The sequence below is a fragment of the Nyctibius grandis genome, chromosome 2 (assembly GCF_013368605.1).
Source record: "Nyctibius grandis isolate bNycGra1 chromosome 2, bNycGra1.pri, whole genome shotgun sequence".
NCBI classification, from domain to species: Eukaryota; Metazoa; Chordata; class Aves; order Nyctibiiformes; family Nyctibiidae; genus Nyctibius; species Nyctibius grandis.
In genome coordinates, this window is record NC_090659.1 from 117,886,967 (window position 1) to 117,900,044 (window position 13,078).

Consider the following 13,078-nt stretch of genomic DNA (forward strand, 5'->3'; position numbering starts at 1 on the left):
AACATGTTGAGTGCTTCATCAGATCTGTGCCTTCAGTCACCTGGGTAGCCCTTAAATTTTTGTCTAGGGCAAGATTGAACAAAGGAGAGATAGGCAGAATTATCTTTCTGCCTTACTATTTCTGCAGTTTCTCCAAGAATGAAGCTAGTGCACCAGAAGACTGAGAGAAAAGTGTCTGTCATTTATTGTTAAAGAATGTGACTTCAGGATTAATTTATAGTTAGATCCATAGCTGAAATAAGCTAGGAACCTTGATACACCAGTAATTAAGTGCCTGATTCAATTTTGCCTATGTTGCAATAAATTAGGAATAACTCCCTTGACGCTGAAGAAATTGAACAGTGTGAAAAGTAAATTTGACCCTAAGTGCTGTGCATGTTGATTTGCTTGTCCATCAATGAAAACAAGTAAATGCATATAAAGTATTAATTGGGGAACAATTCACATTACTTTAAGCATGCATTCAAGAGTTCCATGGCTTTGGTGCTGCTGCTTCCTCTGTTCTCAGTCTGAAAGCTATAGCATGTCAAACTCCCTTTAGGGTTGTCCCTAACAGTTTAAACTGGAGTTATATTTAAGCTTATGAAATTTTGCTTAATTTTGTTTTAGTACTCATCCTGCTTGTAATAATAAGCTTCCTGTAATAGGAAAGAATGGTAATAAAAATGTGGAGTGACTTGTATGTGATTCTCTTGGGAGAGAAGAGCAGTAAAATTGTATATTTGAACAGTTCCCTTAGCCATATTCTCTTCAGGAAGATGTTCTCCAGGAAATGTAATTAGTGTGCTTAGTCTATCAGGTCTCTGCTCAGACGTTTTGGCCTAAAATGGAATGTGTTACCTGATTACTCTCATGGCTTCTTTGCACGGCACAACCAGCAACATCCAGTGGAAGTATGACAGGCAATAAGCACAAATTGAAATACAAGATATTCTGTTTAAACATTTAAAACCCCCCTTTTTTACTGTGATTGTGGTCAAACACTGGAGCAGATTGCCCAGAAAGGTAGTGGAGTCTCCATCCTCAGAGATATTAAAAACCTGATTAGACATGAAGCTGAGAAACCTGTTTCAGTTGCACTTGCTTTAAGCAGGGTGAATGGGTCAGACAACTTCCCCAGGTGCATTCCCACCTCAACCATTCTGTGATTTTTAAGTTTATGAGAGCAAGAGTAAGCCCATAGAACCACATCTCTATTATACAAATCCATTGAAATTTAGCAGGCTTACTTAGCCATGTCAATATAAATTCCAGGTTGTTTCACTGCATCATGAAAGCCCACAGAAAGTACTGACTTCAGATGCTTTGGATATGAGTCCTAAATCTATCCTATAAAACATAAGAAGTTTTCTTGGTGTAATTAATAACAGCTTTATAAGTCCCAAGTAAATTGACTTTCATTTTAGTATAGTGGAGTATGTGAAGAAAGTTCATTAATTCTGGAGTAACTGCAGTCTGCATCTGGCCTATTCTTTTCCCTTGGATGCCATGGAGTGGAAGGATTTGATTAGTTTCGGAACTTGCTTTTGGGCCGTAGGAACACGCTAGCCATGAGATCTGCTATTATTATGGAACCAGAAATATAATGGAGACCTTCGGCTCTACCTGTAATTTTATGCTAATAGATAAAACTATGGACAGAGAAGAGCAAACAGCTGGTTTTTTGGAGTGAAGAAGAACAAAATGGCCTTGCTGCCCCCTCTTTCTCGTATATCCTGTATGGAAATTGTTTCATCCATAGACATAAGACCAAAACCAGTATTACTAAACTTGACCAGAAACCTGTTTGATATGAGTTGTAGATTTAAAATGGTGGATTGGGATTGGATTTTTTTTTTTTGTGTCACAAGCTCACCCCAATCCTCTGAACTTTCTCTATTTGTACATGTGCAGCTGCACAGGCAGCTAGGTTATAAAAAGGCATCTAATTGTATATCCAGTTACAGTCTGAGGCAAAGCTGGCATTTGGCTGCATATAGTTGTGCTTTGTACATGTAGCCTTAATTTGAGAAGCTCAGAAAAATAAGCATCCATAGTTTTAAATAAGAGAGTACTATTTCTGTTCAAATATTAATAAGTTAGGAAATAATTAAAGATTTTTTTTAAAGTGATAATACGTTAAATTAATTGGAGGTATAGGAATTTAATAGCTGTGATATTGTACAAAGATATCCCCTGTCATTCATCCTTTGGACTGTTTGCAAATTATACAGTATTGTCTTCAGAGTCACAGAACAAACAATTGGAAAACATAAGCAATAGTGATATTCTGTAATTAAAGGGTAATTAACCTGAATTGAACAGCTGTTATTCCTTAGTGGCAAAGGGTTGTGGTATTGATAAGCTAAATCTTCAGGGACTAGAAAAAACTTCTTGAAGTGATTTAGAGTTGTCTGAAGCTTATTTCACTATTAACAATTTCTATTACTATAAATTAATATTACATGAACCTATTAATATTGCAATTAATATTACAAAACTATTCCTATTCAGTGTTGTCTCTTTTTAAAGATTTGGATTTCATTTAGGAATAGCCACTAAAACTATTGCATAATTTCCTCTGTGTAAATAGTTTATGATTTATAGATATCTAGGTAAAATAATTAAACGAGGCTTATCTCAAGCAGAAAAGTGGTTTTAGGTTTGACTGTCTCATCTTCAGAATCAGAAAGATTTTCATTGTGGCACTGTACTGAATGACCTAGCTGTGAGGGGCAAACTTAAGATTAACATACTGCTAGATTTTGAACCTGGAAGAAACAGAGGTAGGTTTCTTTTACTTTACAACATTTGAGCATTATTAATGCTTGTTAATGGATTAGAAATGACTGGTGGATCCAAAAATGTATGGAAATTTCTATATTCTTTTTTATTCCATCAAAAGATTTATGTCAGTAAAACTGAGATCAGGCTCTGCCCCAGAATTTTGCCTTTGTTTTGTCAATAATGAAACTGGGCATGTGGTTCTCTAACTAGCTCAGCATCTTCCTAGATTTAAGAGTGTGCTTAACTTTCTGTACTGTCAATGGATCCACTGGCAGGCATAGAGCAATAGATGATACTTTAATGTGCTCAGGGATCAAGACCTGGACAAACTACTGTTTAAGCATTATATTTAAAACCAGAAGCATCCTGCTGCAAATCCACTGCTAGGTACAGAACGTTTTCAAGTACATCTTCAAGTTCCATAAACCACAGCCCAAGATATGACTGCTTTGCTCATTCTTTTTTTTTATTTTTTTTTTCTTTTTCGATCCTTCTTCAACACTAAAGCTGAATGCAGATTGCGTTGCAGACTATCAGCAAACATAGCAGATCAAATATTTTAGACAGTAACATATCTGTATAGTCTCTATGTTTACTTCTTTCTATCAGCGAAGTCTGTATAGTTGTCCACAGTACCAGGATTTGTCAGACTGCTTATTGGTGATGTTTGATTTAAGGATATAAAAAGATGAAAAGGATTACACTGCTCTGCTGTCTTAGAATTGTTATTCCTCTGCTGAAATATTCACTGCTTAAAACAAATACAAATATTAATAACAAAATCATTTTTCTTAATCATAACTTATTTTAAAAGTTAATTTGTTTCATGTTGTGGCTTACAAAGAAAAAACCAAATTTACAGATTTGAAGAACAAGATTCTGCATTCCTTAGAATATTTCAAGAACAGCTCTGTTTGTCAACAGCAGTTTCTTAGTGTTGTAATTGATAACATAGTACAGCCTAAGGTTCATTAGTGTGACATATGCATTTGTGATATAGAAAGTGTCTGAAAGTAAAGGGAGTTGTTTTCAAAGACACACAATAGAAATGGCAACATCTTTCTTCTTTGGAATTAAATACTTGTCTGTCTTTTGTGCTTTTGAAAATATTTCCCAAAAGAGTTTTTAAACAAGACTGTCAAAGAGAAAGACACTAATTTATAACAGCACAAGTACAAGCCTAAGACTGTGAAACACTGAAGTACAACAAAGATTGCCAGCTTGAAACATGACGGAAGCAAGTGTATATAGGAGACAATGCATTACAGTCATTGACTGCAGTAGGAATAGGTGCAATTTTAGAACAGATTACAAAGTCGGCTTTATAACTAACTCTAAAGCTTTTTCTCTTGTTTATTCATTTCTGAAGGTTATGAGGATTATGATCACATGTGCAGCTCTGCATAGCTGTCCACTTGGAGATGATGGCGACTCCTTAGAGAATATACGCAAACTCCTGGTGAACCATCAGCATAGTGCTCCTTTTATCCAAAAGATTTGATAACTGCTTTTCACCATCTCTCTGGTTTTGTTCCATCATGCTGTCTCTACCAGCCTAAACCATTTCCTAAAATGGTCCTTTTGCTGTTCCTTGCAATCCTGTTATTGAAGGAAGATGTCTGTGGGAACTTTGGGCTTTTGGTTTCTGCACAGGCCAATGAAAGAAGGGTGGTTGCACACATGCCTGGTGATATTATCATTGGAGCTCTATTCTCTGTCCACCATCAACCAACTGTTGACAAGGTTCATGAGAGGAAATGTGGAGAGGTAAGAGAGCAGTATGGCATTCAGAGAGTGGAGGCAATGCTACATACCCTTGACAGAATTAATTTGGATCCCACACTGTTGCCAAATATAACGCTAGGATGTGAAATAAGGGACTCCTGCTGGCATTCTGCTGTGGCTCTGGAGCAGAGCATTGAGTTTATAAGGGACTCTCTTATTTCATCAGAAGAAGAGGAAGGGATGGTGCGATGTGTGGATGGATCTTCATCATCTTTCCACTCCAAGAAACCCATTGTTGGTGTCATCGGACCTGGCTCTAGCTCAGTTGCTATCCAAGTCCAGAACTTGTTGCAGCTTTTCAATATACCTCAGATTGCTTATTCTGCCACAAGCATGGACCTAAGCGACAAAACTCTGTTCAAGTATTTTATGAGAGTTGTGCCATCTGATGCACAGCAAGCACGGGCTATGGTGGACATTGTCAAGCGCTATAACTGGACCTATGTTTCTGCTGTACATACTGAAGGTAAGAGGCTATTTTTTTCCATATAAGAATGCCCTCGAACTACTTTGATGTAGTCAAATAGATGATAGTTTGATGTTGTTGGGTTTTTTGCCAGTCAGTTGTCAACAGTATAAACTTTTACTTTACTTAATAATTCACATTCCCTGTGGCGCTGAAGTAGCATCATGTTGATAAAAGCTGAAAACAAAGTTTGAAATACAGGATTGTGTGTGTTCTAGGGCCACTTGCTAAAAGTGCTTACTCTGGAGTCTCCTAAGTGACTTAAATGTATGTTGACTAAATTAAATTAATTTTTCTTAATCTGCCAGTCAGTGTATTTGTGTAGAATAATCATTTTGGCTATATTTGTATCAATGGGTAATGAGAAAGCATCTGTTCTTCCTAGTTCAGAAGAGCGCTAATCATAATTTGAAACTGTAGTTGAGTCAGAATGTGTTCCTGCTTAATATCTGAGGCACAGAGGCACAAATACTAGAAAACATGTAGTCCTGGCTAATATTTGAATGCAGGTTGTCCCAACTCCTGGAGACCAGAACTATTTGTCTCCTTTTCATAATACTCCATTGCAGCCACTTCTTGCTTTGCATCTGGCCTTAGGTTTCAGGAGTGAGCAAGGGAAGTCTCCTTGAATCTTCTTCACACACTTATGCTCCATCAGTGTCCAGAAAATCAGAACTGTGTGCTAAATTGCTTTCCTCTTTTTATTAATTTGAGTTAGATCTTAAGCTTTTTATCCAGTGTTCAGAAGAGTATATGCTTCAAGGGAAATGCTATGGAAAATCTTTCCTGATTTCGTCATTACTTTTATTGGCAGAGTTGAGTGGGTTCACCTTGCTATAAGTGACTAGACTTTCATACTGCCTTAAGAGCAGGTTTCACCAGTCCCTGTCTAATGACAGCACCATTTAATGAGTTTTCTGGAATAGGTTCTGTGATGAATTTTAGGATCTCACCAGGCTGCCTCTGTTCAAACAGACAAACTCAGAATGGAAGGCTCAGAATATGATATGGAAATGAAAAATGTTATTAAGAGATTGAGTAATGGTAAGGGCATTTCTGAACAGCAGCAGATGCTGCTGGCTTTATTACAACCAATACAAAGCAGGTTGTCCTTCCCACACACTGAGTATGCTTCTCTGGCAACCTTCATACTATTCAAAGCCCTTTTTTGGGGGGATGCTAGTCCAATGCTAGTATGTAGACATCTTCATCCACCTACAGATATGTAGAGAGCTTGTTCTGCAGTATTTTAAAAAAAAAAAGTTAGACCTTACACGCAGATTGTTGCAGTCCTGTTTCCATCACAATAACAAAAGCTGGTAAATAACTGCAGCCTCTTTTGTATGGGGATACATGAATATATTAACAGTTTAATATAGCAGTATAAATCACTCTACATCACATCATTTAGTGAAGGTACTTTGTGCCAGCTGATGCCTTTGGCATGGCGTGGTGTGCAGCCTTTGCTTCACAAATATGTATGAATAACATCATGGTCAAAAATAATGCCACTGATGCATCACATTAGCATAAGATTTTATATCCTGACTGCTTTTGATGACTCGTCTAATTTTTGCTGTGAACAACTTTTACATCTTTGGTTGTTGAGAAGAACTGCTTATTTATTCAGTGTGGGAATTGTCAAGCTTGTATCAAGGTCTGATTCTGCGCAGAGTGAGAATACTTACTTTTATTGTTTCCCGTGGACACTCTGTTTGGAGCAGATGGTAACATATGGCATGTTAATCTTATGGCAGAGGAACTTTGCACTGCGTGTTGGAAAGAAGGGAATAGGGACACAAGGGTTGAAGCCGGAGGTATCTGCTATGGGCAAGACAAGAGTAGAAAATGACAGAGGAGCTGGGTGTGAAGAAGGAGAAATGATGAATGATATATCTAGTACAATATGTGTCTACTTCTGCTGATATTAAATGGACAAGAGATAGGCGGTACGTTGTTAATACCCAAGGCCTCATATCATTCATAGCATGTTTGCAGCAACATAAATCTGGACTTCAGTGAATCAACATTAAACTTGGGTTCTGGAAATCTTATGATCCTATCATCTATTTGCATGGTTTGGTCATGATGATGAATATGCTCTCCAGTTAAATAACATCCCACAAATATTTTCTAACAGTAGAACAGATGGTATTTATAATGGGATAGACAAATACAAACTGGTCAAGGTATTTCTTTGAAATGTGACAATGTCTGATGTTCTGGACACTTTCCAAAGATTATGGCAGATGTTTTCCTTTCCAGGAACAGAAAGTTGTTTTAAAAAAACACCACCAAACACTGCTACAGATGAATGTTAAGGTAAAGGAAACATGAGTAAACAAGCAAAAGAGATATCCTTTATATTATTTTTATAATTAATTTTCATTTTAATATAGCATGTTTACTTGCAAACATTCCAAATATACCCCTATGCTCAGTGTCCTACATTCATAGGTACTATTTCAAAATAGGGGAAAAAAATATTGAATCCCACTCCTTGCAATTTTTATTGACTTAGAATCTTGCCCACACATAGAGAGAGGACTTCTTTTCAGTGCCTCCAGTAATTCTGTCCATCTACAGTCATTATCTTAGTAATATTCATCCATTAGCCAGACTCTTCTTCAACAATGATCTTTGGTTTCTGGGAAGGATTTCCAAGGACAGGGAGGGTCCTCTCTTTCAAAGCTGGACTGGGAGAAAAGGAGAGATAGAAAAGCTCGATTATTTCTTTGCTTTGGTGGTTCCATCAGCAGATAAAGTTATAGGTCTCTTTTTGGTCTAGTATAAAAAAAGCTTAGGATAAGTCAGTAGCTTCGTAATAAAAAGCTTCCTGTTTAAATTTTCACTTCTGCAATTACTAATCATCTATGTCTGCAGTGGATTAATATTTTGGGAGGTTGATCTGAAGCTTTGTTGTCAAATCCTTATTCAAGACTTCCAGTTTTAAAATAAGCAAAAATTTTGAGAGGTTCTCGCAAGTTTTGCTCCTTTAATGTTTAGCATCAGGGTTTAATCTAGGGGATGCCTCCAGGTGTCCAAATAACTACTAAGAGTAATTTTTTTTCCTAAGAATTGGAAGGTAGCAAGCATTATTGTCAGTGGAGTTCTTGTAATTGTAAGGAGGAAGTTTCTTCAATCCAATTAATAGGAAATTTGAGTAAATAAGGAAGGTTATTTCTCATAAAGCAACAGTCATCTCCACTTACTGTAGTGTGTTTTACATATGCCAATCAGAATTCTTTGCAAGCCTTAGATAGTCTTAGGTTGTAACCCCCCTTGCTCGACTCTTCAGGAATGACTTGTGCCACTGGCGTCATTATCTTCCCCGACTCTCCAACTCTTCCTTAACTTTAATGATTTGTGGGGCTCTACTCTGAACAAATCTGGCTTTAAAATAAAACTTTCTCACCCACCATCAGGGCACCTTTTGAAAAAGCCTGATTTGTTCTGAAATCCAGGTCACACCATGGCAGCATGAACAGACATGGTAACACTGCATGGCAGGGAGATAGGAGTGAGGGGGCAAAGAGGGAAAAAGTGATGGGAAACTCCTTGTTCCTATCACTTAAAGCCTGAAGCAAGTGCCTCCAACTTTATGGACTGCTAAAACAGGCATGCAAGGTGTTCTGGAGACCATTTTATTTGAAGTTTGCACACTGATCTAATTCTTTCAGCTTGCCTTACAAATGTTTTTTTCCACCACTGTGATAGGAACATAGCTTAAACACACTTTCCTTAAGCTCAAACCAACTTTCATTTTTAAAACCAACTTTGCAGACGGACAGCAGGTCAATAATGCAGTCAGGAACTCAGCCTGTGCCTCTCTCGGGTAAAGTAGCTCAGCAGAGAAAAGCCTTCCAGTTTAGTCCCTCAATTTCTCAGAGCACTTCAGGGATCTTTTTTAGCTCATGTAACTGTTGTCCACCTCTGGGGAAACTAATGCATAGAAAAGGGAGTAGAGAGGAAAATTTGTGCCTGTATCTGGATTTTGGGTGGTGACGGCTGGCATGCAGATGGGCCATGCAGCTCAAGTACCCCTGGAGTGTTGACTCAGCCTTTTCTTGCTTAACTACTTGGCATCACAACTAATCCGAAATGGTTAGGGAAACTGGGGAGAAGCTGGCTGTCTGCCCCAAGAGACAAAGAACTGTCTGTCTACCTCATTTCCCACATGAAAGCATTCCCTGGTCTTTTTGAAAGACCGGAGAAAAATACATGCAATTTTCTCTTCTCCCATCACCACAGTTTGAAGGCCTCATTGAAAGCCTATTTGAAGTAAATACTCCCCGGTTGACTAGATTGACATTTGGATCAGGCCTTCCTAGTCAGAAACAAGGTCAATCCCTGAGAGTTTGTGCTTAAAATTTGCCTGGTGCCAAATGAATTAATAATTTGAATGGCAATTTTCATTGCCATTGGAAACCACTTTTTTGCCACTCTGAATGGCATGAAGAGGTGATGTATGCTGGGAAAACCTAACTGCACAGGCGTAGAATTGAAACACAATAGGCCAGATTTATTGGGGTTGGGTGGCAAGGGATAAATTTCAGTTCATTATATAAAAGATGTGATTTACTTTTGAACACAGCCTTAAGAAATAAGCAACTCTCTTAACTTTTTCTTTAGACAGCTTTGCAGGTAAACTTTGGATCAAACTCTTCCTCAAAGTCCTGTCTGTTTAATATCACTTTCCTCCATTTAAATTTATCATAAGTGAGTATAAAGAGGTGGTTCATGATCATTTTCTTAGGATGTACCCAGGCAAGCATAACAAAACCAGAACTTTTTTCCTGCAGATAAGGGTTACTTCACACATTTCCTTTCATATTAGTTCAAATGTCTCTGGTTACAGGACTATTTTTGCCTACATACTTTGCTACCAAGTAAAGAGCAAAATGAAAACTAGTCATAGTTTGTGAGAACAGGATGAAGAAACGAATGAAAGAGCTGCAACAAGTTGACCTTAAACCTGCTGCTTGGAACAAACTGTACTTATATAATGTTGTGGAGATTTTCTTTCAGACTCTAGATTTTTCTCCTTTAGATACAAATACTGTATCATGGTCATAAATATTATTTGCTTTTCACAAAATAGTATGATTTAAAATTAGTTTTATTTTATTTTAAGCATAGGTGATATTTTTTTCATGCTTTATATGAAGAAAAAAACACATAGGAATAATGTACCAAAAAAGGTCATTGCTAGTCCATGAAAATATTTTCAGTTTCAAAGAAAATTTATTTCTAAAAATCTGTTTCTGAAAATTGAAGAATGTCCTGTCTAAAGACTGAAGAATTGTGTATTTCAACTATGTTTCATTTTTGCCTTTGAACAAAATAATTACTTGGGTTTTTTAATTTTTGAAATTACATTTTTTTATTATTTTTTGAGACTTTTAAACTGTTTCAAACATAAATGTTCAGATTGGGATGATCATAATTTGATATGCTCTCAATCATCACATTAATTTTGTAGCAAAAATAAAAAATATCTCTCCTCTGAAAGAAAATATGGGAAATGGAAACCCCAGTTCCAGTCCTATCCTGTTGAGGTGTTTACTCATTTTTTTTCTACTCCCTTCTACTCTGCTCTCATGAAACCCCACCTGCAGTACTGCTTCTGGCTCTGGGACCCCCAACATAAGAAAGTCACAGACCTGTTGGAGTGAGTGCAGAGGAGGGCCACGAAGATTATCAGAGGGCTGGAGCACCTCTCCTATGAAGACAGGCTGGGAGAGTTGGGGCTGTTCAGCCTAGAGAAGAGAAGGCTCCGGGAAGACCTTCTAGCAGCCTTCCAGTACCTGAAGGGGGCCTACAGAAAGCTGGAGAGGGACTTTTTACAAAGGCACAGAATGATAGGACAAGGAATAAACGTTTTAAACTGAAACAGGGTAGATTCAGATTAGATGTCAGGAAGAAATTCTTGGCTGTGAGGGTGGTGAGAAGTTGTGGACGCCCTCTCCCTGGCAGTGTTCAAGGCCAGGCTGGATGGGGCTTTGAGCAACCTGGTCTAGTGGAAAGGTATCCCTATCCATGGCAGAGGGGTTGGACTTAGATGATCTTTAAGGTCCCTTCCAACCCAAACTGTTCTATGATTCTATGATTCAGTGTTGACATCTATAACAAAGATGGCTTTTTTTTTTTTTCCCAATTTCAAATATTTATTGTAGCATCACAACTGTGAAAAGTGAGCAAATGTTTACTTTGTTCTGCAGTGTCTGACTAACTGGACAGCACTTTAACACTGCTGGCAGACTGCTCAGGCCAGACATACCCACTGTGAAGTATCTTGAGTGACAGAAAAACACAAATGAGGGGTATACTCTGGAGCGTAACAGGAATGAAGATTTTTAGGGGAAATACCATGAGACAGCAAAGGGAAGGTGAGCAAAGAGGTGTACTATTCTAATGTTTTTTTTAAAAAAAACACTTTGAAAGGAATGATATCAGGTGGACTTAGCTAAAAGCAAGACATCTGGATCATAAAAATGTCACTTTGCTTCTTTTGTTTAGGGGCTAAGTGTCTGAAAGTCACTTTTTCTCTCACTTAGACTCTATAGCTCAATGAAAGTTGCAGTGTCATGAAATTTGCCTTCACTGAGAAGAAACAGTGGGAGTCCAGCATCCTCCAGCTTCATCTTAAATTCGTCTTTTGCCTTGGGCATGGAAATGGCACAGTTCTTGTTCCCAACCCCAGGGTGCACCTCTTAATCAGGGAGGGATCTATCAAGTTGATGAGATTTGGAAATCTTTCAGGAAACAAAGTTTCACTGCACAGTGCCTGATAGGTCAGATCAGTTTTATGAAAGATGGTCTTTCTAGTATATGTTATCAGATAACCATGGGTAGTGACAGTTGTTCACTTTCCTGTATCTCCCGTTGATATTTTGTCTTTGAGATGAAAGAATACATGCTATAGACCTGGCTGCAAAAGAGATATTCCATACAATTTAAAAAAAAAAATATTCCTGAAGTATTTTTTACCCCAAGTCAGAATCAAAATCTAAAATAACAATATTTTTTAATGAATTAAACCTATGATGAAATTCAGAAGTCAGTCAAATAAACTGCTTGTCTTGTGGTTATGTTAAAATAGTTGATAAAAGGTAACTTTGTAAGTCAAATGGAAACTTTATTCAAAAAGATGTCAACTTTAAAATTTTTTGCACAAGTATTAATGTTCTTTGACAGTTTTGGTGAAAGGTGTTTTCCTCAGGGAAGAGCTGGAAGGTCCTCCCCCGTCCCACTTTATTTGGCATGTCTTCTCTACCACCAATCCTGTATAAGAATTAAACATTTGTGGATACATTGACAATTCATTAATCCAATAGTTAAGCAGGGGCTGATGAACCAGGTCCCATTATTCATTATTTGTGATGATTTGTGTTATATCTGCATCTGTTTTATTACTTTTCTTTCTTATTCTTGAAACCATAGATTTTTCTTTTTCCATGCATGCTACCTAGTGACAGGAAATTTAAGTCATGAATTTGTGAAGTTATAATTTTTCCTAGATTTAAAGGTCAGAAGTGAAGTCAGTCCACTTTGATATGAGAAAAAAAAAAAAAAAACAACAAATTATTTCATATTACTTGATATAGACCCTGTTATAGAGAATTCAGGGGAGATCAGGGCCCTGTTATGCGAGCCAGGAAGAAGGGGAGGGAGACAGAAGAAAGCTACCCAATGTCACTGTAAGGACTAGGACGGGAACTCGTTTTTCTACAGTGCTAGTTTAGGACTCCAGGTACGAAAAGACTTTACTAGACACTAGAATTTAATTTCCTATCTAAACAAGCAAAAGGAAGATGTCCTGCACTGGTCACTATCGTTACATAACAAAAACATATTGTAAGTAGCTTAATAGTGCAAGAGTTAAATCAACGTTATTTCCAAAGCAGAAAGTTTCTGTATAGTTAAGGAACAGAACAGATAGTTACATTGGTCATAGAACCATAAAATCATTTAGGCTGGAAAAGACATTTAAGATCATCAAGTCCAACCATTAACCCAGCACTGCTAAGTCCACCAATAAACCATGTCTCTAAGCACCAC

At 37.4% G+C, this 13,078-nt stretch overlaps 1 protein-coding gene across 3 annotated transcripts in view; it reads left to right on the top strand.

Moving 5' to 3' along the window:
* The first annotated feature begins 4,338 nt into the window (after positions 1–4,338).
* The window catches only part of GRM5 (glutamate metabotropic receptor 5), a 290,842-nt gene continuing 282,102 nt past the window's right edge, over positions 4,339–13,078 (top strand). For all 3 annotated transcript variants that reach the window (XM_068423056.1, XM_068423065.1, XM_068423073.1), the window contains exon 1: positions 4,339–5,017. In XM_068423056.1, coding sequence (XP_068279157.1) covers positions 4,339–5,017 — 679 coding nt within the window. The remainder of the gene's footprint in view (positions 5,018–13,078) is intronic.